The 23,251-nt window shown below is 46.7% G+C and overlaps 2 protein-coding genes across 10 annotated transcripts in view; one reads left to right on the top strand and one right to left on the bottom strand.

Annotated features, from left to right (window-relative positions):
* The window catches only part of LOC135575247 (alpha-2-macroglobulin-like protein 1), a 28,868-nt gene extending 5,954 nt beyond the window's left edge, over window positions 1-22,914 (top strand). The window contains exons 7-36 of one of the 6 annotated variants that reach the window (XR_010469497.1): window positions 272-356; window positions 1,670-1,781; window positions 2,817-2,931; window positions 3,350-3,459; window positions 3,952-4,119; window positions 4,357-4,587; window positions 5,268-5,367; window positions 5,709-5,854; window positions 6,138-6,287; window positions 6,531-6,683; window positions 7,665-7,749; window positions 8,434-8,548; window positions 9,229-9,454; window positions 9,584-9,710; window positions 10,311-10,432; window positions 10,925-10,979; window positions 11,531-11,614; window positions 12,657-12,833; window positions 12,974-13,055; window positions 13,836-13,992; window positions 14,223-14,297; window positions 14,671-14,833; window positions 15,240-15,454; window positions 15,593-15,808; window positions 15,912-16,036; window positions 16,309-16,391; window positions 17,139-17,207; window positions 17,501-17,603; window positions 17,737-17,778; window positions 18,523-18,818. Coding sequence is in view for 4 of the 6 variants with exons in the window: in XM_065048474.1 (XP_064904546.1) it covers window positions 272-356; window positions 1,670-1,781; window positions 2,817-2,931; window positions 3,350-3,459; window positions 3,952-4,119; window positions 4,357-4,587; window positions 5,268-5,367; window positions 5,709-5,854; window positions 6,138-6,287; window positions 6,531-6,683; window positions 7,665-7,749; window positions 8,434-8,548; window positions 9,229-9,454; window positions 9,584-9,710; window positions 10,311-10,432; window positions 10,925-10,979; window positions 11,531-11,614; window positions 12,657-12,833; window positions 12,974-13,055; window positions 13,836-13,992; window positions 14,223-14,297; window positions 14,671-14,833; window positions 15,240-15,454; window positions 15,593-15,808; window positions 15,912-16,036; window positions 16,301-16,391; window positions 17,139-17,207; window positions 17,501-17,603; window positions 17,737-17,777 (3,698 nt within the window). In the remaining 2 variants the exon portion in view is untranslated. Of the gene's footprint in view, window positions 1-271; window positions 357-1,669; window positions 1,782-2,816; window positions 2,932-3,349; window positions 3,460-3,951; window positions 4,120-4,356; window positions 4,588-5,267; window positions 5,368-5,708; window positions 5,855-6,137; window positions 6,288-6,530; window positions 6,684-7,664; window positions 7,750-8,433; window positions 8,549-9,228; window positions 9,455-9,583; window positions 9,711-10,310; window positions 10,433-10,924; window positions 10,980-11,530; window positions 11,615-12,656; window positions 12,834-12,973; window positions 13,056-13,835; window positions 13,993-14,222; window positions 14,298-14,670; window positions 14,834-15,239; window positions 15,455-15,592; window positions 15,809-15,911; window positions 16,225-16,300; window positions 16,392-17,138; window positions 17,214-17,500; window positions 17,604-17,736; window positions 17,779-18,522; window positions 18,819-22,690 lie in introns of those variants that run through there. The other 5 variants (XM_065048474.1, XM_065048475.1, XM_065048473.1 and 2 more) reach the window with 5 other exon arrangements.
* The window catches only part of LOC135578154 (alpha-2-macroglobulin-like protein 1), a 28,477-nt gene continuing 24,488 nt past the window's right edge, over window positions 19,263-23,251 (bottom strand). For 3 of the 4 annotated variants that reach the window (XM_065048469.1, XM_065048470.1, XM_065048471.1), the window contains 5 exons: window positions 22,778-22,868; window positions 22,430-22,498; window positions 21,098-21,200; window positions 20,451-20,492; window positions 19,263-19,614 (listed from right to left, as the gene is read on the bottom strand). In XM_065048469.1, coding sequence (XP_064904541.1) covers window positions 20,452-20,492; window positions 21,098-21,200; window positions 22,430-22,498; window positions 22,778-22,868 — 304 coding nt within the window. In that variant the 3' untranslated portion in view covers window positions 19,263-19,614; window position 20,451. Of the gene's footprint in view, window positions 19,615-20,450; window positions 20,493-21,097; window positions 21,201-22,429; window positions 22,499-22,777; window positions 22,869-23,251 lie in introns of those variants that run through there. The other variant, XR_010469496.1, reaches the window with a different exon arrangement.

Here is a 23,251-nt window from a genome sequence, read left to right as displayed (position 1 = left end):
GTGCTGGAGATTCCTAGAGAAGTTATCTGCCAACAACTAGGCTGGCACAGAGTGAGAATACACTAAAGATCTCTGCAAGACTGTTCATATGGTGGAGGAAAAAAATGGGCTTCTTTCTTTGGTTTCCCTGTTTTTAATTAGTTCTTACTTTTACCTCATGAACATGTTCCTTCGTGGGACTCCAGCATTACGTGAAAACATTCTTCCCTTTTGTGATCCCATGCCTCAGTTATCTGTTGCGTTTGACGGAGTACTGTGGTTTTTGTTCCAGTGTTGCAGAAGTTTGATGTTTTCTTCGAGGGACCAGCTCAGATTTATGCTTCAGATAAAACTTTTCCACTGCGTGTGTGTGGCAGGTAAAGAGGATGTTTGGGAAAAGGAAAGAGCTCATTGAAACTGTGTTTCTCCTTCTGCATGTCTCCTGTGTCTTAAATCTATCAAGGAGAAGTGGCTCAAGCAGGGCCAGACATAGTTGTTTGAAGAATACCAAATAGTGCAAGAGTCAAAGTGAGGAGTTCTTCTTTGGGGAAGAGGTTCATAAGCCATACTTGGGGGTGACCGTCCAGCTACAGGAAGGCTTGTCCTAGGCAAGTGATACCATGATCTGAAAGCTGTGTGTCCAGCTTTGAAAGACCTTGTGTGGGGAAAAACACATATCTAATATGGGACTGATCTGCCGAGGTAAAGGAGCAGGAACTGGTGTTTCTTCAGAAGGTTATGTTGTTCCTTCTGACTTACATGCTACTGAATTTATTACCTTCTTAAAAGAAACAAGTGGGTTTCTATAGTTATGTAGTCATTAGCAAAAACAGAGCAGATGAGGCTGTGAAGGAAAACCTAAGATGGCATAAGCACAAAGGTGGAACAAGAATGGTCTGGAAACCACTCTGTAGACAGATGAAGAGGGTGAGCTCATTTGTGATAAAGGGGGTGAGCTGGGTTATCTGGAGACTTTTGGTGTCTCTTTGCTACCAGTGTGACATAATTTATCATTAACTGGAACACTTAAAAGTAGACCATATGAAGCTCTAGTAGAAAACAGTACAGCACTGCACAGCCAGGATGGGTTGCAGATGTCTTCCTGTTACTGGTACTGTCAGGAGCATTGCTCCAAAAGGAAAGACAGAGCAGTCAAAGCAGGGAAAGGCAGCAAGGCAGAGAGGGAAAATGCACTGACAAGGGCCCACTTCTTCTGTACCTTGCAAAAAACGGTGGAACAGGTCTGATGATGGAAACAAGAGTCCAGATCATGAGATAAGCCTCTGCTGAGGCAGGTCTGAGGTCATTCTGTAATATTATTACTGCCATATTATGTACTTTCTGTTGCTGTCTGGAGGTTTCTGCTGCTTTCACACCTGAGCTTGTATCTCCAGTGGGTGCTGCTCTGTCCTGTGTGAACACATCAGCTCACGTCAGCAAGTACCCAAAAGTGGGAGAGTTTAGGAGAGTTTGGGTCTTTTCCAGTCTGTGCTTTCTTTCTGCCTCTGTTGGATGCAGGACCATGCTGTTGCACTCCCCAAATACACAATGTCTTATTTTTTCGTTTATGCCTGCTGTGCTTACCTGCTGCATTAAGATCTTCATCAGGAAGGCCACCTGTGTGGAGCAACCTGCTCAGCAAAATACACAGTGCTTCTGCTCAGCAGGTCCTCTGGTGTTCTGCCTGCAGGTACAGCTATGAAAAAGCAGTGCAAGGAACCATGCGGGTGACTTTGTGCCAGAAGGCAAGGAGGCGTCCTCAAAATGTCAGCAGGGACATCTGTAGGGAATACAGTGGTCTTGTGAGTAAAATCCTGGAAGATACATGAGTAGTGAAGGAGAACCATACAGGACTAAGTGTCAAAGGCTGAGTGAACAGAATGAACTGCTATGTAGGGAATGTTTGCCAGCCTCTGTAATGTATACGTAGACTAATAAGTAGATGTTGTAATTCAATTAATGCAATTATTGTTGCCTAGGCCAACTAAGAGGCCTTTATCTTGAGAAATTCTTTTTTGTAACTTTTCTTACTAACGACAGGGACTAGAAAAGAGGAATTTCACAGAAGATTGAGAGTTCTGTTCTTTTCTGGAAAGAAGTGTAACTTGCCAGAAATTAATGTAGTATAAGAAACAACAATTGATAGAGCAAAATTACTGTGTTAAGGTGAATCCATCCTGGAGCTGCACAAGGACACTAAGGTGTGGTGGAGATATGGATAGGTCAAATCACACAGTGTTTTTATACTTTATTTTATACTTTCATATCTTTATACAATTCCATATACTTTCATATATTTATATATTGCATATTTTTATATGTTCCTTATTATGTCTTTCCATTCCTAACAAAGTATTTCATAGCTGGGCTTTTCCCTTGTGCATATATCATTGAAAACTTTTCATGCTTTATGGTTTGTCACTAGGACTTGTTACAGTAGTTGCAATCTTGCACATCTGAAAATGATTTGTTACTTTGATTTTTCATTTGATTCTGCAGGTCTTCTAGCTAGATCTATTAAAATACTCATATAGTTTCTCTGTAATCCAGTTAGTACAATTTTCAGTTTTCTACTAAAGCTGGAAAGTTGTCAACATTGTAACATTGATAAAACTGTGAAAGGTGTTTTGTTTTATATTCTACAATATGAATTACACCTATTCATGTATATAAAACAGAAAATACAGGATTTAAAATGTGAACCACATCTATCTATATATGACTCTGCATTATCACTTGTTGCAGTCAACAGTTATGACAGAATGACTAATAGCTTGTACTTTTGACTCCTTCCTTTCTCCCCAGCCTCAAATAATATCTACCACTTGCTATTGCAGACCACGAGCAAAGGGTGCTTCACCCCTTCTGTAATCACATCAGTCTTCAACCTGGCTCCCAGCGAGGAAGATGGCAAGCTCTATGCAGAAGCCTCTCTCTTGGAGATGGGCACAGGTATCCAGCGGCTCAGCAGAGAAGGTGCAAGGGTGAGAGGGACCATTCTGAGGATATGAGGGTCAGAGTGGGCACACCTCCCCCTCTCCTCTACCTGGTGCTGGGACCATCACAGGACATGGGGAGCAGTCCTGCCTGAGGAACCTGCTGTGCTCACGGAAAGCTACTCTGCCAGCAGCAGGCAGATGAGGTGTCTCCAAGCGTGGTCCTTAAGGCTACAAAGGGGCTTGGAGCCATCTTAATTAAAGAAGGATCTGCCATGGGAACAGCCTCCAAACCTTGAAGGGTGCTGGTGTCAGAAAGGAAGTTCAAGACACTCTGCTTAGAGGGGCTGGGAAAAACAAAGTGAGATTAAACTAGGCTGTGGTAGTCACCTCCAATACTGATCCTGCTCCCTTTACACTCTGTGTTCCAACAGGAGTACAGATCAACACCTCCAGCCAAATCCTCATCTCCAGGACAGTTGCAAGGGCAGTGTTTGAGACACCAAATGCATATTACATCCCTGGAGTACCCTACAGGGGGAAGGTGATTTTTTTCTGTCACTTCTTCCCTCCCCATCATTTGCCAAGGAATTTAGTGTCTAGTAAATTTTGTTGACCCAAAGCATTTTCTGTTCCTTGGACAGAGTATTTTGCCTTGCAATGTGTCACGTTACTTGACAGTGCAGCTCCAGTTAATGTGTTTCAGATCCCCAAATGTGTTTAAACCTCCAGTTTCTGCTGAGAGCAATGAGTGATGTCTCAGCAGACATGCTGGAATGTAAGGACGTCTCAGCTGTTGGCTAGGAGATGAGCTCCTCATGCTCTAGCCACACACATCTTTTGGAGCAAACAGGTTTTAATCACTTTTACCTTAGCTTTAGAGATGATGGAGTTGTATATGTCTCCTGTGTTCTTGGGGAACTAAAGCTAAGGCCACCTACACATGAGGCTCTATGTCAGAGGGAGGAAAGTTTTGGGTATGACACTGGAAGAAATATCTGACTTTGGCTTTTCTGCCTCACCCTATTGTCACCAGGTTAAGCTTCAAGATCACTATGGAAATGGTATGAAAAACAGAAAAGTTTATCTCATTATAAAGTTCATGAGGCGTCGCTTTATCAAAACATACATCACAGATGATAGTGGAATAGCATCATTCAACCTGGACACAACTGCCTGGAACAGCTCGTCAGTCTCTTTGGAGGTAAATCCCACCTTTGCATACAGGAAAATAAGAATCCTTGAGCTCTTCTAGTGCTCCCCACTCCTGCCCTGCAGCCCCCCTGCCAGCTCAGGCCTGGACTCCCCTCACAGCTCTGCTTGTGCAGAGCCAGTAGGAAGGCACCACACAACAGCCTTTCCCAAACTGAACTGATGACATCCTAACAAAGTACTGAAGCATGAAACTCTTTATTTCTGTGTGTCTCTGGTCCCCTCTCAGGGAAGGTTCACATTAGAGGGTGTAATGCGCACACCTCGAAAAACTGACTTCAGTTACACAAATGCTTACCATCACCTCCAGCCCTTCCATGTCACAACAAAGAGCTTCCTGGACATACACCCACCCACAGAAACACTGCCTTGTGGGCTGAAGTGGAATATCCAGGTGACCTTCACACTCAGTCGAGATGACCTGGGAGAAGATACCAGTCGTGTAGGCTTTGCATATTATGTGAGTAAGGGTAGTAGAGAATCTGGAGGAAAAGGCTGCATTGGTGGGACCAGAACCCAATGAAATGTCGAGGGTATAATTTAGATCACCCTTGGAGGGATGACAGGAAAAGCTTGTTCTTGCAGAAATGAGTGAACACTACACCCTGTAGAGCTCAGCCTGGCCACAGTGTGATCCTGGTATCGGGGACCCAGTCACCTCTATGGATGGGAGGAGGCTTTTACCTTTGCAGCCAATTGTCCCCTTGGCCTCTGTTAAGGTTGCAGCAGGGTGGGAAGTGTCTTGTGCAGAGGCTGCTGTTAAACTCTTCTCCCTTTAAAACTGTATGGGGGGTCACTTTTGAACTCTGGTTATCTAACAGTTGCTCAGTGTAAATGCCTTTTTGTCCAGTCTGGAGACCTGCCTACTAGAGGGGAAATACCTTTGTGGTGTCTCATCTCCCCTAAAGCCACTACCCATCCATTGTCCTAACTGGACAGACCAGACCAGAATCTTATGTGTTAAAACTTTTTTTCCCGTGCTGTGATGTCTGCAAATCTGCTGTACTCAAGGTGGGGGGTTGAACTGGATCCACAGTTTGTTTTTGAGGTTGCTTAGAAGAGGAAGATGTACATAGGTGAATGTGACTGTGTTCTGCTGGCAAACAGCAGCCTGCTCATCCTGTGTCCCTTCTCCCTCAGGTCACTGGGAAGGCTGGAATTGTTGTCAGGGGCCAGAGGACTGTCCAGGTTGGGAAGCTGAACAGTAAGTCTGCGGCTGCCAGACAATGGGAAGCACCTGGTGGGTTTCTAGGTTGGACAGTAAGATTTGTCAAAGTTTCTCCCAGATTCTCTGAATCTATAGGTCCTGGACAGTCAGCAAAAAAAGACAGAGGGAGTCTGAGGAAGCAATCATGTCAGCTGGAAGAGACCAAAAAGACAGAATGAGGGAAATGATGGAAAGAAAGGCTGGGATGACCTGTGGGAAGGTGGAGTGCATGGGGTCAGAGAATGGAGAGAGAGAGCAGACAAAGTAGCAGCAGGAATCGGTTTGACATCATGGGATTATAAAGTAGAAAAAAGGAGGGCAGAAGGAGATCTCAGTGGGGCTGTGATGAAAACATTTTGCATTTCCTTCCTCAGTGTTGAAGGGCTCCTTTTCCATCCCTTTGACATTCACTGCTGACTTCACCCCATCACCTTCCTTAGTGGTGTATGCCATCTTCCCCAATGGAGGTGTAACAGCTGACAGCATCCGTTTCAATGTTGCCTTGTGCTTTGAAAACCAGGTGAGACTCACTGGGGGAGGCTGGGGGAGAGCTGACAAGCAGACCTGAGGGAAGGAGACACTAAGATCCTTCAAAGAGAGAACTGTGGAGATGAGATGAAGGGGATATCTGCAGCACAGTGCCCAGGGACCAGGAAAGCTTCAGCAGTGACTTCTGTTCATAGCAGTGGCTGAGCAAGGGAGACTCCAGTTGGTCTCCCTCTCTCTGTCTGTGCTGTTTGTCTGTCAGTCTCCTCACCCCTCTTTCTTTCTTTCATATTTCCTTTCCTGGTGTGTTGCTCAAGGTCAAGGTAGGACTCTCAGCTAAAGAAGTCCAGCCAGGGTCAGCAGTGCAGCTCCAATTCCAGGCAGCCCCTGGCTCCTTGTGTGCAGTACAGGCAGTGAATGAAAAGATGTTCTTCGTGAGACCAGAGAGTGAGCTGACAAGTCAAATGGTGAGTATCTGTGCGCCTAGGCAAAAAAACCCAGCAGTGATAGATGAGCCGCAGGAGGCAGGCAGTGCCTGTGGTGAGGGGAGCCAGAAGCTAATGGATGAGGAGGTCTTTGTGTGGAGGAGAAAACAGGGTCTGCCTGGTGAGATGGGCAGGAACAGATTTGTATGCTAGGGGATGGTGGAGCAAAGCATCTGGAGGTATCTGCTCGTTGCCTCATTCTTTCCTGCCTGTGAGTTTCCCTAGGTCTATGGTTTATTCTCTGCTGCCTATCAACAAGGATACCCTGCCCAAGTAGAAGAGCATTCAGATCACTGTGTTCAGCCCCAGTCCACGTCACCTCTGCTACGAGAGAAGCCACAGCATTCCTTTCAGCATGACATCTTTAACCTCTTTCGGGTAATCACCTTGTGACTTTTCTCAGAGCATCTGAGATATCTTTCTCCCCAAGCAGTCTGAGAAGGCCTTGCCTTCTCCAGACAATCACTGCTGTCTGTCCTGGCTTAACTGTGCTGTCTCAAGAGACATACAATCCCATTATGAATAGGAACACCTGTATTCCATTCCACAGATGCAGAAAGCAAGATTATGAAATCCTGGACCAACAAAACCCAACTTTTGGGGCTTGGGAATGAGGGTCTGGGCTCTGTACTGTTTGTCAATAGTTTTAGAGGAAAGAGAGATGTGGAGTGATTCCAAGCATTAGACCACAGATCAGTGACACGGCTTAGTTGTTAGCTTGCTCTCTGACATTGTTTTGGGCTGTTCATTGGCTGATCTCTTGTTGTCTTTAAGGCAGATCTGCTCTAGAAAGGACTAACCTTCAGCAACATTGACACAAGACAGGCAGTGCCATTTCACCTTTGTCCTGGGGATCATGCCCTGTCCTCTTATTTAGCAACAGAGACACAGCTTAGGAGGCTCTTTCACAGCATAGGGATATCTCTTGTGTTTATGGACAGGTCCATGTCCCAGCCCCAGGGGCTGAAGAGAAGGTGTGCTCCCTGTCACACCTCTGCACGACTTCAGAGGGCAGATTTCATCCAGCTATTCCCTTCAGCATGAAGGAAGGGATGGGGCAGGACATGGAAACATTTCCTCTGTGCACTTGTCGCTGGAAATGCATTGAGAGGAGCAAGACATCCCAGTGTTACTTGGAAAAGAGGTGGTGGCTTAGTGACCTGAGAATAAGGGATTGGGAAGGCTGTGCCATGTGCCACCCAGCACTGTGTCTGGTTGGGCCAGAGCTGCTGTGGGCTGCCCAGGCACTGCGCTGTCCTGACCTGGATAATTTTCAGAGTAATTTTGAAGAGCAGTGGGCCGCTCTTCCCCACTCACAGACACTTTTTAACCTCCCACATCCTCCTTTTTTCCTAACAGAACATGGGACTGAAAATCTTCTCAAACCTTCTAATCAAGAAGCCATCTCTGTGCTTTCCTCGGGTGGACAGGAAGCCGACCATGGGTGAGCTGCACTTTCAGCCTTGGCAGGAATGACCCAGTTCCTACAAAAAATGGCTCTGAAGAATGTCACTATCTGGATATTACCTGACACTAAAAGATGGCATTCCCTTTTCTGGCAAAGACAAACCCGAGTGTGGGAGAGGATCTGCTTCCCGGTGGCTATCCCACAGGCTGTGCTAAGACCCACCTTCTGTCCACACCTGCGGCTGCAGGGGCAGTAATTTCCTTCCTCCATGTCTCAGTTTACACTGGTTAATCACCCCAAGCTGGTTCACACACCTGCTTATATTTAAGCCATTGCTTGCAGAGGGTTACAAATTTTCTGCAGACCAGCAAACAGTGTCAGTATTAACAAAATTACAGAAGTGTTTGTTAAAATGGCTCTCTGAAGGTCTCTTGTCTCTTTAGCACTAACTCTGGGTCAGGTCAGCTGGGGGCTTTGTCTAAACAAGTCTTGGAAAACTTGCAACCAGCTCATTGCAAGCTGGTTCTCCTGTTACCACTCTCTTTTCCCTTCTCTTCCTGTTTTCCTACCAAATAAGCCCACTCCCTTGTGTTTTCTTCTGCTAGACTCTTCCGTTACCTCTCTTACTGCTTGCTTTGCCTCTTGCCCCAGTGCTAGGTTGTCATCACTGGCAGGGTTCACCTCTCCTGCTCTGGTGGAACTCCTCATTCTTTCTTTCAGGGGGGCCTTCTACAGAAGACCAAAGAATTGCTAAGGAACAACCCCAATTTCCTGCCCATGGAAGACACCATCACTGTTTCCCTGAAACTTGGATCTGGAATCTGTTCACTGTTGGGTAAGTGATGCCAAACTTCACAAATGGACAGAAGGATGATCCCTTTGTTGACACTTGGATGACTTGCATTTTTGCAAAAACCCATCCATAGGTGTAAAAAGAGGTCTGCATGTGAATTTTGTTGCTTTTCCCCACATTTGTAGTGTGTCAAACTGGAGGAATAGTAGACTTCGAGATGTAGAACTGAAGTCTACACAGGTTTAGAGAAGAGCAATACACTTTCAGACCAAAACACCAAGTATCCTCTCTTCACACATTGGGGTACACTCTACTAACTTCTCCATTTGGTGGTTGTGCCAGCTAAGTTTATAGTTCTTGTTGCTACAGTGCTTAGATTAAGACAGATGAATTGACACTCAGGAGGATATGGTGCTGCTGCTTTCCAGAACACCATACTGTTGACTGGCATCATGCTGTTGACTGAGTGTACACAGCTGGAATGCTCGGGAGAAGGATATAAAGCCATTAGTTTTGGCATTTAAGCAGGGTTTGTGGCTTTGGGGAACAAATTGCTGACAGCTGCCTTGCTGTGAGCCACTGGAGCAGAAGTCATTGGTAATATAGCAGAGGTTGATCCGAGCATGAGGATCTGCACAGCCTCCCTCATCCAGGGCCATGAGCCCATCCCATTACAGTGGAGTGGGATGAATTTCTTCATGGAAGTGCTCTCTTCCTCTTAGCTCCAATGGCAGCAGGAGTGTCCCAGTCACTGCACCTGCTGTTGCTGCAGAGTGGAAACTCAAGACGTTCTGCTTGTCTGGGAGGGGATTTGGCCTTGCCCCAACCACAAGCCTCAGAACAGTCCAGCCCTTCTTTGTGGATGCGACACTGCCATATTCTGTCATCCGAGGAGAGACTTTCATGCTGAAAGCTATGGTCTTCAACTATTTGCAGCAGTGCATACAGGTGTGTGCCTGTGCCACACGTAATACTGTGTGGGACAGACCTACTATGCCCTCCTGTTTTAGAGTGCCTTGTGCTAATCCATCTCTCCTGAGTTGCCCAGTTGCTCTGCTGCACCTGTCATTCCCTCAGGTCCATGTGTCCCTGGCTAAATCCTCAGACTTCCAGGTGGAGCTTTGCCGGACCTGCAGGGAAAAGGAGTGTCTGTGTGCAGAGGAGTCCAAGACCTTCATGTGGAATATGACAGCAGTCCATCTGGGTACGGCAGCAAAAAATGGGAGTGGTGATGATGAACCTTAAAACTGAAGTGAGAAGAAATGGGGGTCCAGAGAAGCTGGCAGAGCCTTGCCTCCTCTGGATCCCAAAGTTTGCTCTTAGTGGTTCAAGCATGCAATCCATCATGTCTGCTTTCTTGCTCTCTTCTTAGACAAGCTCATCAGAGAGAGCAGGAACTGAATGTGTGGCACGGAGAACTCTTGAAGACAAGGCTGTGGGACCATCTGGGGAGGAAGGGGCTGCATGGATGTGGGTGGGGGAACCTTGTATTGTTGGTGCTATGCTTCATATGCAATAGGAAGAGGACACCAGGGTCCAAGGGGCTGCTGGATCTTCTCCTGTTACAGTCACATGTAGTGCAATGAAGTTACTGTTGGTGAGGCATTACCTAGTTCCATCACGTTTATCATGTGTGAACAAGCCATCAGTATTGGCTGGCTTACCCTTACCAGTCAAACTACTGAGGCTATGAAGAGCAGCCACTCAAAGCATCTCAGACCACTATTATTTAAAGCAGGTTGACTCAATTTGGCCACAGGTATAAGAAACAGGCTTCCATTTATTTCTTCAATATTTTTGCTAGGGACTCTGAATATCACAGTGAGGACAGAGGTACTGGACACCATGCCAAGGTGTGGGAGCAGGAAGCCCTTGCCAGCTACCATGAGGCGGAGGCATACGCTGGTCAAACATTTGCTTGTCCGGGTCAGTATGAAAGCAGGCTCCCTTCTCTTTCTGAGTTTCCCTGCCCCTGGGGGACAGAAGACTGATCTGGGCTAAATGTTTTTCTCTCCTAATTTTTTGGACAGCGTTAGCATACCAAAGCTGTGGCTCATTTTGCTTTGTTCTCCCCAGGACCCAGCCAAACCTATTCCTTTCTTACAGTGCCCTTTCTTGAACTGCATTCATACACCTTGTCAGTGTTTCTCCCTGTATCCTTCCCTCATCAATCACCCATTGTACATGAGCTTTTTTATATGCTCACTGACCAAAGAGTCTCCTTCCTCAGGCTTGCTTTTGCTCTCTTGGGCAGTGAAGCAGGCAGCTTCAGTGCAGACCTGCCAAAGGTGAGGAGGACAGGCTGGGGACTAACCTCTGAATTTAGACTTGAACTTGCTCTGAAATTTTGCTGCTGTTAGGGAATCTTGCATGTAATCTTGTTTCTCATTTCCCATGCTCATATTCCTGCCCTGGCAGCCCGAAGGCGTGTTAGTGGAGAAGTCTTACGTCTCCCTTCTGTGCCCAAAAGCAGGTATGTGGACAGCCTGAATGGGTCCTGAAGCCTGAAACAGCTGGACCTAAGAACAGGACTAAACTGTGAGAGGTCTGATGAAGGAATGTTTCCAAATGATTTTTCACATAGGTGATTTTTCATATAGGTGGCAAAATCCTGTTCTGTAGTCTCCTTCCCACACCGCAGTCCCCAGGCATTCCTGGGGCTTGGTAGTCACCAGTGAGAGCTGCTCCAGCTGTCCCACCCTGTTCCCATGGCACTGCAAGTCTCTCCAGGTTGTTCCTCTGCCAAGTGTTAACCAACTGTGATTCTTGTGGAGCTTGTGAAGCATAGTGAATTGAGTTGTACAGCTTGGTGAGCCCTCAGCCTGGCTGGCAGCTCTCATGTTCCTTCTAATCTGAAGTTTCCAGGCAATGGAACTTGGTGTGATGAGTGGGACAGACAGACTTTAGGGAGCAGTCTGTGTGAGAGGGATGTAGGTAGTATTCCATTTATCTGTGTCAGTCTTGTCCCTTTGGTTAGTTGCATTTGGCTTGATTTTTCATGATACACTTTTACACTGTTATCAGGAAACAAGGCTGAAGAACCTGTGTCACTTCACCTCCCTGACAATGTAGTAAAGGGATCTGCTAGGGCTTCCATTTCCATCTCAGGTAAGTGATTTTTATTGTGGGCTCACTGATGAGCAAGGTTTAACTTGGTGGTGGTGTCAGGGCGTCCATTTGACATGAAACTGCTCAAAAGAGAGTACACTGTGTTTATATTCTTTGCAAGGTTTCCCAACACCAGACTTTCAGATTTTTGGATTAGCACTTAGGCTTTCATAGGAAAAGTAATCTGCAGAGGAGAATAATCCATATTTTTCTAGCTAGGACATTGGACCAGAAATTCTAGGCCATTATTTTCACCGGAACTTTGGGACCTTGGTTAGTTCTGTGTAGATGCAATCAACAAGGCTCATAACCATCTTACCTCCCTGTAGAGTTTTACTGCTACAACAGAAGCTCCTGGAGAGAAGAAATTCTACTCAGCGTTGCTAAGTTCCAAAAGAATACTACTTGGACCAGGCATACCTATCATTCAGTACACTTATTTGCACTGGCTCATTTGCCCACATGGTATGTGGTATGAAGCCAGGCCTGGTATAAGTAGCCATGGATATTATGTGACAGAACCCCAAAGGAGGAAAACAAATACAAGGCTTTTCTGGCTGTCTGGGGAACATATGGACACCTTCACACCATCTGACTAGCACCCCTGCTGGCTTACTGACACTTTGATGCTTGACATATGGCCAGGTAGAACAAGCCTGGCTAAAGACCAGAAACATCTCAACCTTTCCCTACATACTTTTATATTCATCTGCCTGTATGACACACACTGAGCAACTGCAGCTCTGCTCATAGCCTTTTACAAATAGTACTTGTTATGACTGGAGTCCTTCAGACTGAAAAAGCTGATAAGGGAAAGTTTCTCAGGGACCCCGTAGAGCGGTCACCCTTCATCATGATGCCCAGACTGGGAAGAGGCAGAACAGTCACCATTCTCCATCCTGCACTCTGTTGTTTTCTCCTCTTTCCACCACTCTTCAGTGTTTTCCTCCTGTGCTGAGACAAAGCACTATTATCCAGTCTCTGGCTGAGAGACACTTCAAATCATACTTCCACTTGCTTTGTTTCTTATAACCTTGTGTAGGTGACCTCATGGGGATGGTGCTGCAGAACCTGGACCGCCTGGTGCAGCTGCCCCATGGTTGTGGGGAGCAGAACATGGTGCTGTTTACCCCCATTGTCTATGTGCTGCAGTACCTGGAGAAGACGAGGCAACTGACCCCCAAGATCAAGGAGAGGGCAACAGGATTCCTGCGCAATGGCAAGTACAGCAGACCCACCTTGCTCCTCTGCCTTCCCCTCTGTCCAACCTGCCAACAGCTCTTGCCCTTGCACTCATTCTGTTAATGTTGTCCTCTCTGTGTTACTGCACTGTATTAATCACTGTTTCCACCTCCCCAGGGTACCAGGTGCAGCTTCTTTATCGGCATAGAGATGGGTCCTACAGTGTCTTTGGGCAAAAGAGTGGGGAAGGGAACACTTGGTAAGCACTGGGAATATCACTTGCTCCTGATTTGCCCTGTCTGGTCCAGAGTAGCTAGCGTGCCTGGTAAAGCTGATTGATCGGTTGTGTGTTGCTTCTTTTGGATGGAGACTCCAGAAGCTCCCTGGCAGGGGGACAGATTGAGGGACTTGAGCCACTTGAAAAAGCAGTGAGGCAGGGCAGCAGAGTTTCTAGGAAAGTGGAACAGCAAAGATGTGGTTCCAGGAGGTGGGAGGTCTCTTTTTTTGTCTCTATGGCCCTGCTGCTGCCCCACAGAGAACACTGGTTTCTACTGGTGGTATCCCGGCAGCTAAGAGAGGTACATACTGACTGGAGGTAGATCAGGGAAGAGCAATAAAAAAAATCATGTCCCCAGAAGAGCTGCATTGTCCCAGGTGTGCCCTGTGGTGTCTGGGCTGGCAGAAATGGAGAAAGGAAGGCAGGAAGAAATGGAGAATTCAAGATTGTCTCTAGGTATTTGGAAGAGAGGAAGTACAACAGGTAAATGTAGAAGGGCTAAGAAGTTTTTCACCCGTGAAGTGACTGCGTAAAGCAGTAGTACATAAGTAGTACATTTGTGGAGCCAAACTGAAGGAGGGCAGCCACTTGGGTCCTGTGAACCACTTCCACTTTTGACTTGAATCTCTGAATGAAAATGACTCATTTTTTTGGCACCCTGCTGTGTCAGTATTAACTTCAGGAACAAGCACTCAGAGGCCTTTGACTTTCTCTTTACATTTTTTGTCTTTGTTTTTCTCTTACAACTCAATTTTTTCCTAGGCTGACAGCTTTTGTAGTCAAGAGTTTTGGCCAAGCCAGAAAATACATCTATATAGATGACAAGAACATCCAGGATGCCCTACACTGGCTGGAGCAAAACCAGCTCCCCAGTGGCTGCTTTGCAACTAAAGGGAGTATCTTTCACTCCTCCCTAAAGGTAAATGAGGGCCAAGCCAGACAGCACAGCTGGGGAGTAGCTGCACAAGTATTGTGACAGCAAATGATTGTGGGATTCCAAAGGATCCCGGAAAGTCACTCCTGCAACCAGCCTGAAAGAGAGCAGGGTATGGGGTGGGGAAGGCATAAGGAATGATTTTCCTTCTGGGGAGTCACTGTCTGTGCCCTCCAAATGCCACATAGGGAATGAAATGTGCATTCCCTTCACAGGGTGGTGTGGATGATGAAATCTCACTGGGGGCGTACGTGGCTGCAGCACTGCTGGAGCTGGGTCAGCCACTGAAGGTGAGTGTGCTCCCATTCCCTTCTGCTCTCCTGTACACTCTCACGCCTGGACACTGCTATGAGGATACACCAGCTCATACTGCTGGAATTCTCTAGGCTGGGAACATATAGGGAGCTGCTTTGAGGGAGTCAATATTTGGCCAGACTGTGAAGACATTCCCCAGAAGAGACAGTGCTGTAACACTGGCATGGTGCAACCCTGTTTGGTGGCTATGGTTCCCAGTGCACTGTTGTTTTCTCAAGTGAGTCTGTAATTTAGTGGGTTTCTCTGGAGCTACATCAAGAAGACATAGTCTGGCTACCTGACATGAGCTTCCCTGGCCCCTACTTTGCCTCTGTCAGAGTTTGGCATGTATCTCTCCTCCCAACATAGAGCAAGCTGATGCAGACCACCCTCCGCTGCCTGCAGCAGGTGGTTCACAACATCACCAACATCTACACAGAAGCTGTGCTGGCCTATGTGTTTGCCCTGGCTGGGGACTATGAGACAACCCAGGAGCTGCTGTACAAACTGGAGGAACAGGCCATCAAGTCAGGTGCTGGCTGCTGGTTGGGGTATTGCTTCTCATTCACCTGCTGGGATCTGGAGTAACATATGGGCAGCTAAAGCAGTTAAAAATGACATGTGTTTGTACATATTCCTTGTACATATGCAGTGACTGCACTTTGTGACTGAAAAGATGATAATTTATTTCACAAGTTGTGAGTGTGACTTATCAGAAAGAGTTTCAGCCTGGAGGATTTCAAGATCCTCTTGATGGGGGATGTAGGAATCTGTGAGCTAAGACCAGATGAAGCCCTAGAGAATAAATGAAGAAAGTGACCATGGCTGGAGTACAGGGAATGAGCTGAAGGAGCCCTGAAAGCACTGTGAGATTTGTTTCCTGTGAACCTGCAATTACATCCTTTCTGGATAGCCTGTATGCTTCTTTCCTTCTTCAGGGGGACAAATCCACTGGAGCCCCAAGCCAAGTTCTCCAGCTTCCACAGACTTCTGGCCTGGTACTCAGTCAGTGGACATAGAGCTGACAGCCTATGTGCTCCTGGCATACCTCTCTAAGCCACAGGCACATGCAGGTGACATGACAACTGCAGCTGGAATTGTAGCATGGCTGACCCAGCAGCAGAATGCCTATGGAGGCTTTGCCTCTACCCAGGTAACAAGTAGCTCCCTGTGGCTTGGTATGTTTTTGCACCTGAGGCTGGCAAGGCAAGTCCTCTTGAGGTCTTCCTACTCCAAGTCAGCTTCACTAGAGCTGGTGCTTTCAGAGGAGTGACTGTCTTTCCCTGTCTAGGACACAGTTGTTGCCTTGCAAGCCTTAGCAAAATATGCAGCAAGGATGTTCAGCACATCAGGCCAAGCTCTTGTGAGGGTGAAGTCTCAGAGGACCTTTGTGAGGGCTTTCCAAGTCACCCGCCAGAAGCGGCTGCTGTTGCAGCAGGCAGCACTGACAGAGATCCCAGGGCAGTTCCTGGTGCAGGTCCATGGCAGCAGCTGTGTATTTGCTCAGGTGAGGTTGTGGGATGAGCACGGGAGAGAGATGAGGCAGCCTCTTCTCCCTGTATGAGATCATGCCTTGTCTGTCTTTTCCCCTCCTGGTCCTTGCCCTGCAGATAGTGCTGAGGTACCATGAGCCTCCCCTACAGGCTGCTGTAACCTTCACTTTGCGTGTCAACACAGAGCTGACCAACTGTAGCCAGACTGATACACGTTTCCTCAACATCCGCATCCTTGCCAGGTGACCCCAAGGGTTGTTTCCAGCAAGACCCTTTGTGCTTGGGAACAGCAGCCAGCAAATGCTCAGGGCTGCACATGACAAGGGTGAATTTGGTGGGTGGAATGAATGGGGAAAGAAGATGTTGGCTACTTCCTGTGAGAGGGAGCAGTGCCTGTTGGGTCCTCAGCCAGATCACTGCCTGGCTCAAGGTATGGTGGTGGAGGGAAGCAGGGCTGGGAGGGTACTATTCTCACAGAGTCAGACCTTCTGACTGTTTCTTCTTAGCTACATAGGGAACAGAGTCACATCCAACATGGTGATTATGGAGGTGTCCCTGCTGTCTGGATTTGTCCAGACTCCTGGATCCAAGATGTTGGTAAGGACTCTGGAATCACAAAAGGGTAGCTGTGGTGAATGGGTCCCACCTGCTTGCTCCAGTTGGGAACTCTTCATTTCAGGCCACGGGGTAACTAAATTAGCAAGGGCCCTTTGCTGTTGGAGCTGAACCAAAATCTCTCATTTTCATACAGGGTCCACAAGGATTGGCTACAGAAGATCAGAGGTCATTCAGCTTCTCCCCCTGACACTATTCTCCCTTGAGCCAGAAACAAAATATGCTGCTGGGTGTGCTAAACACCAGGATTTGTTTTCCAGAAATTCTAAGAAAAGATTTCTTAGAGATACTTTAGTACCACCCGAAAAGATTATTTTTTCTGATTAAGCCAGAAAACAGAAGTATTAATTATTTGCACAGGTCCCAGGCAGGTCTTTAAGAGCAGTCTAGCAGTCAGTGAGATAACAAGAGTCTTTACTGGTGCCTACACCTGTTTGCTGACCAACGCATCAGTCCCATTTACTATCCACATGGCCTTTTGTCCCTAGAGTGGAAGATTCCTCTAATTGAGCAGTGTCAACATAGTTAATTCCTGAGATGCTCGCAAAGGATATCCAGGAGGGAATTACTAAAGATAAAACCACTAAAACCCTTATGTGTGAGAAATACAAAGTTCCACACAGAGCCCAACTCCACATCATCCCTTCAGTGCAACAGTAGGTTCCTCAGGTCAGGAAGCCCTTAGGAAAGTGCTCACAGATTTCCTTTTGTTATTATTTCCTATTCCAGCTGGAGCGCAGGACCATTGTTAAGAAAATAGAAGTGAAAGCTGATGTGGTCTACATTTATCTGGAGAAGGTAAGTGGGAATAAAAACATTTGGTTTGGCACGGTGAGAGCAAGAAGCCAGAGGACAAGGAACTGTGTGAGAAGCCCAAGGCTGGATGAGGCATGGGGAAAGAGCACTGGCGGAACTGTGGACAGAGGGAGCTTGCCCAATTTAATTTCTATTGGATTAGCATTTGCTATTCCTCACAAATACTCCTAAAATCTGGAGAGATTTAGTGCAGAAAAACATTCAAGCTAGGGAAGATGAACATGCAATGATTTCTTCCCTCCCATTCCTTGCTAATTTCTTTCCACCTACACAAGCTCGACGATGAACCTCAGACTTTCATTCTGCAACTGGAACAAGTAATTCAGGTGAAGAACCTGAAACCAGCCAGCATCAAAATCTATGATTACTACCAGCCAGGTGAGTTGCAGATTCCTTCCTATACTCGGGTTGGAGGTTGGGTTCCCAGCTGTCTGGCTGGGAAAAGGTGGTGTGTGCTATTCCCTGTGTGCATGTATGTGTGTGTAATTGTCTTCCTGATTTCCTTTTGCAGAGGAGCAAGCCTTGGCTGACTACAGTGCTGTCTGTAGTTGAGGTAGGCAGCAAGTCCCTGTGTGACAGGAACAGTGGCATCAGGAAATGACAGGTCTTGGGTGGGAGAGAGGGAATGCAGGCAATCAAAGATGGGAAAGAGGATGGTAATCAAGAGGAGCATATATCCAGCTAGAAAGAGAAACTGGCAGTTACCTGTGGCTAGGAGTGTGGAAATATGCTGCCGGCTCTTTTGCAGACAGGGAGGCAGCTGGAGGGCACTGCTGGACGATAGAGACAGGGACAGCATCTCTCAAAATCAGAGTGATGAAGGAAGGGCTGGGCATCAATCATGTGGAGTGAGAATGTGGAGGTATAGCAGCTTGTGCTAACAAGAAGTGTCAGATTCAGACACAGTTCCATTCCCTCAGCCTCCTCCCCCCTGCTCCATATTCATTGCAGGGTAGGAAAGGGGGACTCAGGGAGCCAAAGGAGCAAGGTGGAGCTAGAAGTTGTAATATTTCATCTTGGGGGGTAACATATCCAGCTGCCAGAAGGGGGATTGCTTGTATTAGCAACCTGAAGCCAGGACAGGTCTGGAGAAGTCTTTTCTGGAAGGGTAAAACAGAATCTTGACATGGTACATGCTGCATCCTGACACCATCCCACAGAAAGAAAGCTGCCTGGGGACCTGCCTAGGGAGCCATCCACACCACTAGCCAACACAAGGCAGCTTCCAGAGTCTGATGATAGCCATGGAGGCACCTCATCATGACCTCCTTGTTTGTCTTACCTTCTGTCCCCACAGTCACACATGGTTCCTCAGAAAGGGGTGAAGGAGCTCCCACATTTGTGACAAAGGAAAGGAACTGCCACACCATGACTCCTGCCTTTGCCCAATATTTCAGGTTGGGCACTGAATGGAAGGAGGTGCCCTAGCTGGGACACAGTCCACATTAAAGCCTGTGTGTTCCTGTGCCTGAGTGGATGGACTGAGGGATGACAATAGTCCAGTAGTTGTGTCTGGGTTGGGGTAGAGGGGGTGGGGTGTTACATATCTGGTACACACCTGGAAAGAAGAATTAAAGTAAACATGACCCCTTACCTTGCCACCATTGTGTCAGTTGTTGATATGCTACACACGTAGCCCAGGGAGATAACTTTTCTGCCATTGCACAAACCTTCTAGCTTCTCTGTTTTTCTCTCCTCATGCTTCCCATGGCTTCTCCTAATACATCCTGCAGTAGAACTCAGGCAGCTTTGGAGTACAGGATGCAACTGAACATGCTGTGACAGCTGTGTCCTTCTTGCAAGCTCCTGTGCCATCAGCTCTTCTTCAAAGCAGTTTTCAGATAGTAAAGCAGTGCATTGAGACTCTAGCCTTTTAGCTCACTTCAGCAGTACTGCCTTGTCAATTGCTCTTGGTAAAGGTCTCTAAATGCAACTGTTGGCCAAAGGAACTGTTAAACATATCCCAGCCCTCCCTTTGCTTTCAGCTCAAGCTTGCGTGGTGGTCACCTCTCTCAGGTACCTAATCTGCCTTGTTGCATGCTCTACCTCCTCCTGTGCAAATCTGCTGCTAGAGGAGTACAGTTTTGCACATGTAGGTGTATGTGCACACACAGAACAAAGGTGAAGTTATTTTCCCCAGATGCTCTTAAATGTGATTTTCCTCATTTGGAAGAAAAACAGTAAACTTGAATAATCAATTAGACAGTCCTAGTCTCTTGATTTTTAATAAGATGTCAGGCACAGTCTGAGCCTCTCAGAAGCTAACCACTCAGCAGGAAATTTCAAGTATTTTCTCTTTGCTTCTCATCTTTATGTTGTGGCTGTCTGTTGGCAGGGGTGACAGAGAACAGACAGACAGAGACTGCAGAAGGTGGGTCTGTACCTGTTCCTGTGAAGACAACAAAGAACAAAAAAAAAAAAAATCTGTGTTCCTGAAGTATTGAAACTAACCACTGGGAGCTCAGGGCTTTTTTGCATCTCATGACCAAATGGGACTGACAAATCATAAAGGACAGGGCTCTCTCTGACTCTGCCTGTACAAAGCCTACAGCAGAATCTCCACTAATGGTATGGGGCTTGTGGCAGGCATCCCAGGTTAGGGCTGTGTACCTCCCACAGGTGATTCATGAAGCAGGTGTTTTTCTCCATCTTGTGGGCTGTGGGCAAGGAAGCATGCCAATGCAAGCAAAGTTTAGAACAGGAGCAGGCATTGGTCAAGTTCAAGCTTTGCCTTTGCCCAGCCTGGAAAGAAGGAGTGGCAGACACCCATTCCTTCACGTGAATCAGAAGCTAGGCTGAGACTGTGAAATGCTTGGCACTGAAAAGGAGTCATGCCCTGCAGTAAAGGTAATCGTGGTGTCTTGTGTGCACAGGGCTCGAGGGCTGTGGAACTGCAGGGAAAGTGACGGGGAAAGGAACTGTATTGACTTGAGGAAAGTATATTTGATGGAAAATGCCAGGACTGATGGTAGGACGTAAGAGAGGCAGCCCTTGTTTTCTGTAACATACCTTCAACTCTGTCATGAGCTGGGCACCTCAAACCTTCCACTTCAATTATCCCTTTCCCTCAGTTTAACCACTGGGATATAGGAACTCACTGTTACTTAGCATTGCCTATCACTTGCAGTCTGGCAAGTTTCTTGACCAAGGGCCCTTGCATGCATCTCCCTCTCCATACTCTCCAGGACCATGCCTATGATGAGAAAAGAGTTGTTGGGCCCTCACCTTACTCGCATGGAGCACTGTAGCTCATCACCGTAGTTTCTTCTGAAAGATGAGAAAAAAAGTGCTGGTGAGATACGTTTGCCAAAAACTCTCTAAAGCAACCCATCATTGTGCCTCCATTTCTAGGAGAGGCATTCACTCAGCTTACAGGCCATGACTCTCCTCCACTGTGACATGTGACACCACTGGTATGTGTCAAAGATTTTGTATTTAGCTAGTCCAGATTCACCCCACATTTCTAGATCTTCCTCCCACTGGGGACCCCACAGAACAAGTTGTTTTCAATGTAATTCTTCTAAGAGGGTCCTCGCTCTTCTAAGCCATCCCCTCACTGTGGTACTTCTGCCTTTGCTGTCTCCCACAAAATGAGCATTTGAAAGCATGGCTCTGAGCAACGTGCTCCCCTCTCATTGGGAGAGTTAAACCCTAAGTGGTTTCACATACCAACTTCAAGCTTGCAAGTCCTGAGCCAGAAAAATAAGTATCTACCATTTTGAAACCCAAGAGGGTAAGTCCATATCTAGAGAGCTTCTAATTGGTAGTTAGATATGCATGTCAGCAGTGGTATTGTCTTAGGCTTGACACTTCAGAAAAATCCTTCCAGTGGTACATTTGGGTGGTTTCTGTAATACAGCATCTGAGCTCACCTGGCATGTAGTAATCATAGACCTTTATATTAGCTGGCTTATGATCCATCACTTGCATGTCCTGCTGCACCAGCAAAGTGTAGGTGTGAGGCTGTCTAGTCATCTAAGAACAAGAGACAGAAGGATTACGGCCAGAACCAAAGTCCTGTAGAAAAATCCCTTCTACCTGCTCTCAGGCTCCTGTGGAGACCTCACCACTGTGACAGATCTGTTCTGCTTTCCAGTGCATCTCAGAAATATCTTTTACTTCACAGGCTGTGGCCATCTCCCATTTTTTGGTCACCATATTTAACCCAGCTTATGAGAGACATCAAACCCACAGAGTTTAGGTATCTAAAGGTAGCACTAGTGTTGACCACCAATCCCCCATTCCCCTACAGTTCTGCTCTGAGCTTCTTCATGCATCTAGCCTCAGTGGCTATGTTCTTATACACAGTCCCATTACATCAGCTTTTATTCTCCATTTTCACACAACCCTCATCATTAGGCAGACAAAAGCAAGGTGTGGATGAACATCTGCTGGATGGTAGTAGTTACAGGACCTGCTGTTGATTGCATTCCCCCTTGTGCTACCTCGTATCCTGACCTGAAGTTCTTCTTTCTGCTGCCTTTCTACTCTGCTGCAGGTGTAGTGAAAGCAGAAACTCTGCAAATCTAACGCATCCACACAACAATAACCCACTTACTAGGAGGCTCAGCTTATTGACAGCTGGTGATGAAGAATCACAGAAATGTAGAAGTGCTCCTTAGAAATTCAAAAGTTTTTAAATTCATGCTAGGTCTTGTTTCTGGTGCCGTTTCTGTGTGCATATAGCTAGAGAAAGGCTAGATAGGTAGCTAATCTGTTGACTAATGAGGCTGTGGAGTGAGAACTGCTGTTCACACAACCATCTCATTTAATTTTGCGTGATCTTGGCAAACACCATGAGCAACCTTGTATGCTCCCTACTACAGTCATGCTGCTTAAGGGTTTTCTAAGAATTCAGGCTTGCTTGAATTTACTAGATGGATCCTACCAATACTCCCCAATCCTGATCAGACACTGTATATGGACTTTCAACAGTCTCTGAACAGTATCAACAGGTGTAGGCTTAATATCAGATTTAGCATCATGTGACTCAAGTTAAGTAGCCCTGTATACAGGCTCTACAGCTGAACAGCTGCAGGCTGTTCATCAACACACTTCTCCAGGTCAGCAAATCTGACTGGTATGCAGGGACAACAGCTCTAGATACTTAAAATACTAACTGAACCAAGATACAAGAGTCAGCTAAAAGCTATCTGCCAGTCCATAGTCCCCTTAATGATGACATTAGCCTAAATTCTACTCACTTCCTCCAGGTAGAGAATGACACGGTCAGCTTCACTTTCAACTTTCTTCACTAAAGGCATTTTCTTTAGCTGAAAATAGGGGATAAAAGTAAGACTCTAACAGAAAGCAGAAATATTCAAGGATATTTGTCCTTGTGAGAGCACAGGCAAAATATTCACATGGCCAAGGAAGGCCTTAGGGTAGTGGAATGCAATGTATGGCCTGGAAGAGACTTTGGGTATAAAGATTTCTTGAGAAGAACCATGTTCCTCTGCCCACAGGAATAATCACAGTTCTGCATACAATCCTGCATGATGAACATCCACTATTGTTTCCCATCCCAGCTGGACACAAACTCACAGTCTCACCTCTTCCAACGAACCTGCCACGGGACTGTATCCAGACAGCAGCTCCACTTGGATCAGGACCATGTTGGTGGACACACGGTTCCCTGTGTAGCTGCAGCAGGAACCCAGGGGACAGCACTACTGTTACTTTCTGAGCCATGATCTCTAGATACTCCAGCCCAGCTTTGGTGCTCAAGTGGAGGAATGTGCCTTTCCTTCCAGTGTTTCTCCTGTAAGCATACTTGCTCCTGTACTGTAATAAATCTCTGTGCTTCCCCTGACTTCTCTCTTAATTGTGCTGAGCCAAAGAGAATAAATTCCTGGGAAGGCTTCTGGAAATACCTTCTCCAGACATGGCACGGAATGTCACATCCTCCACCTGCTCTCTTGGAAGGTCTGTCCCAAGTGAGGCAGGTGTACAGCAAGGGAGAGTCAACCAGGGGCAGAGAACGGAAGACTTAGGAATACTTGTCAGCAGTCAGTGCCACAGGACCT

Source organism: Columba livia, unplaced genomic scaffold (assembly GCF_036013475.1).
Source record: "Columba livia isolate bColLiv1 breed racing homer unplaced genomic scaffold, bColLiv1.pat.W.v2 Scaffold_83, whole genome shotgun sequence".
In the NCBI taxonomy this organism is placed as follows: Eukaryota; Metazoa; Chordata; class Aves; order Columbiformes; family Columbidae; genus Columba; species Columba livia.
This window is presented reverse-complemented; position numbering and strand designations above follow the sequence as displayed.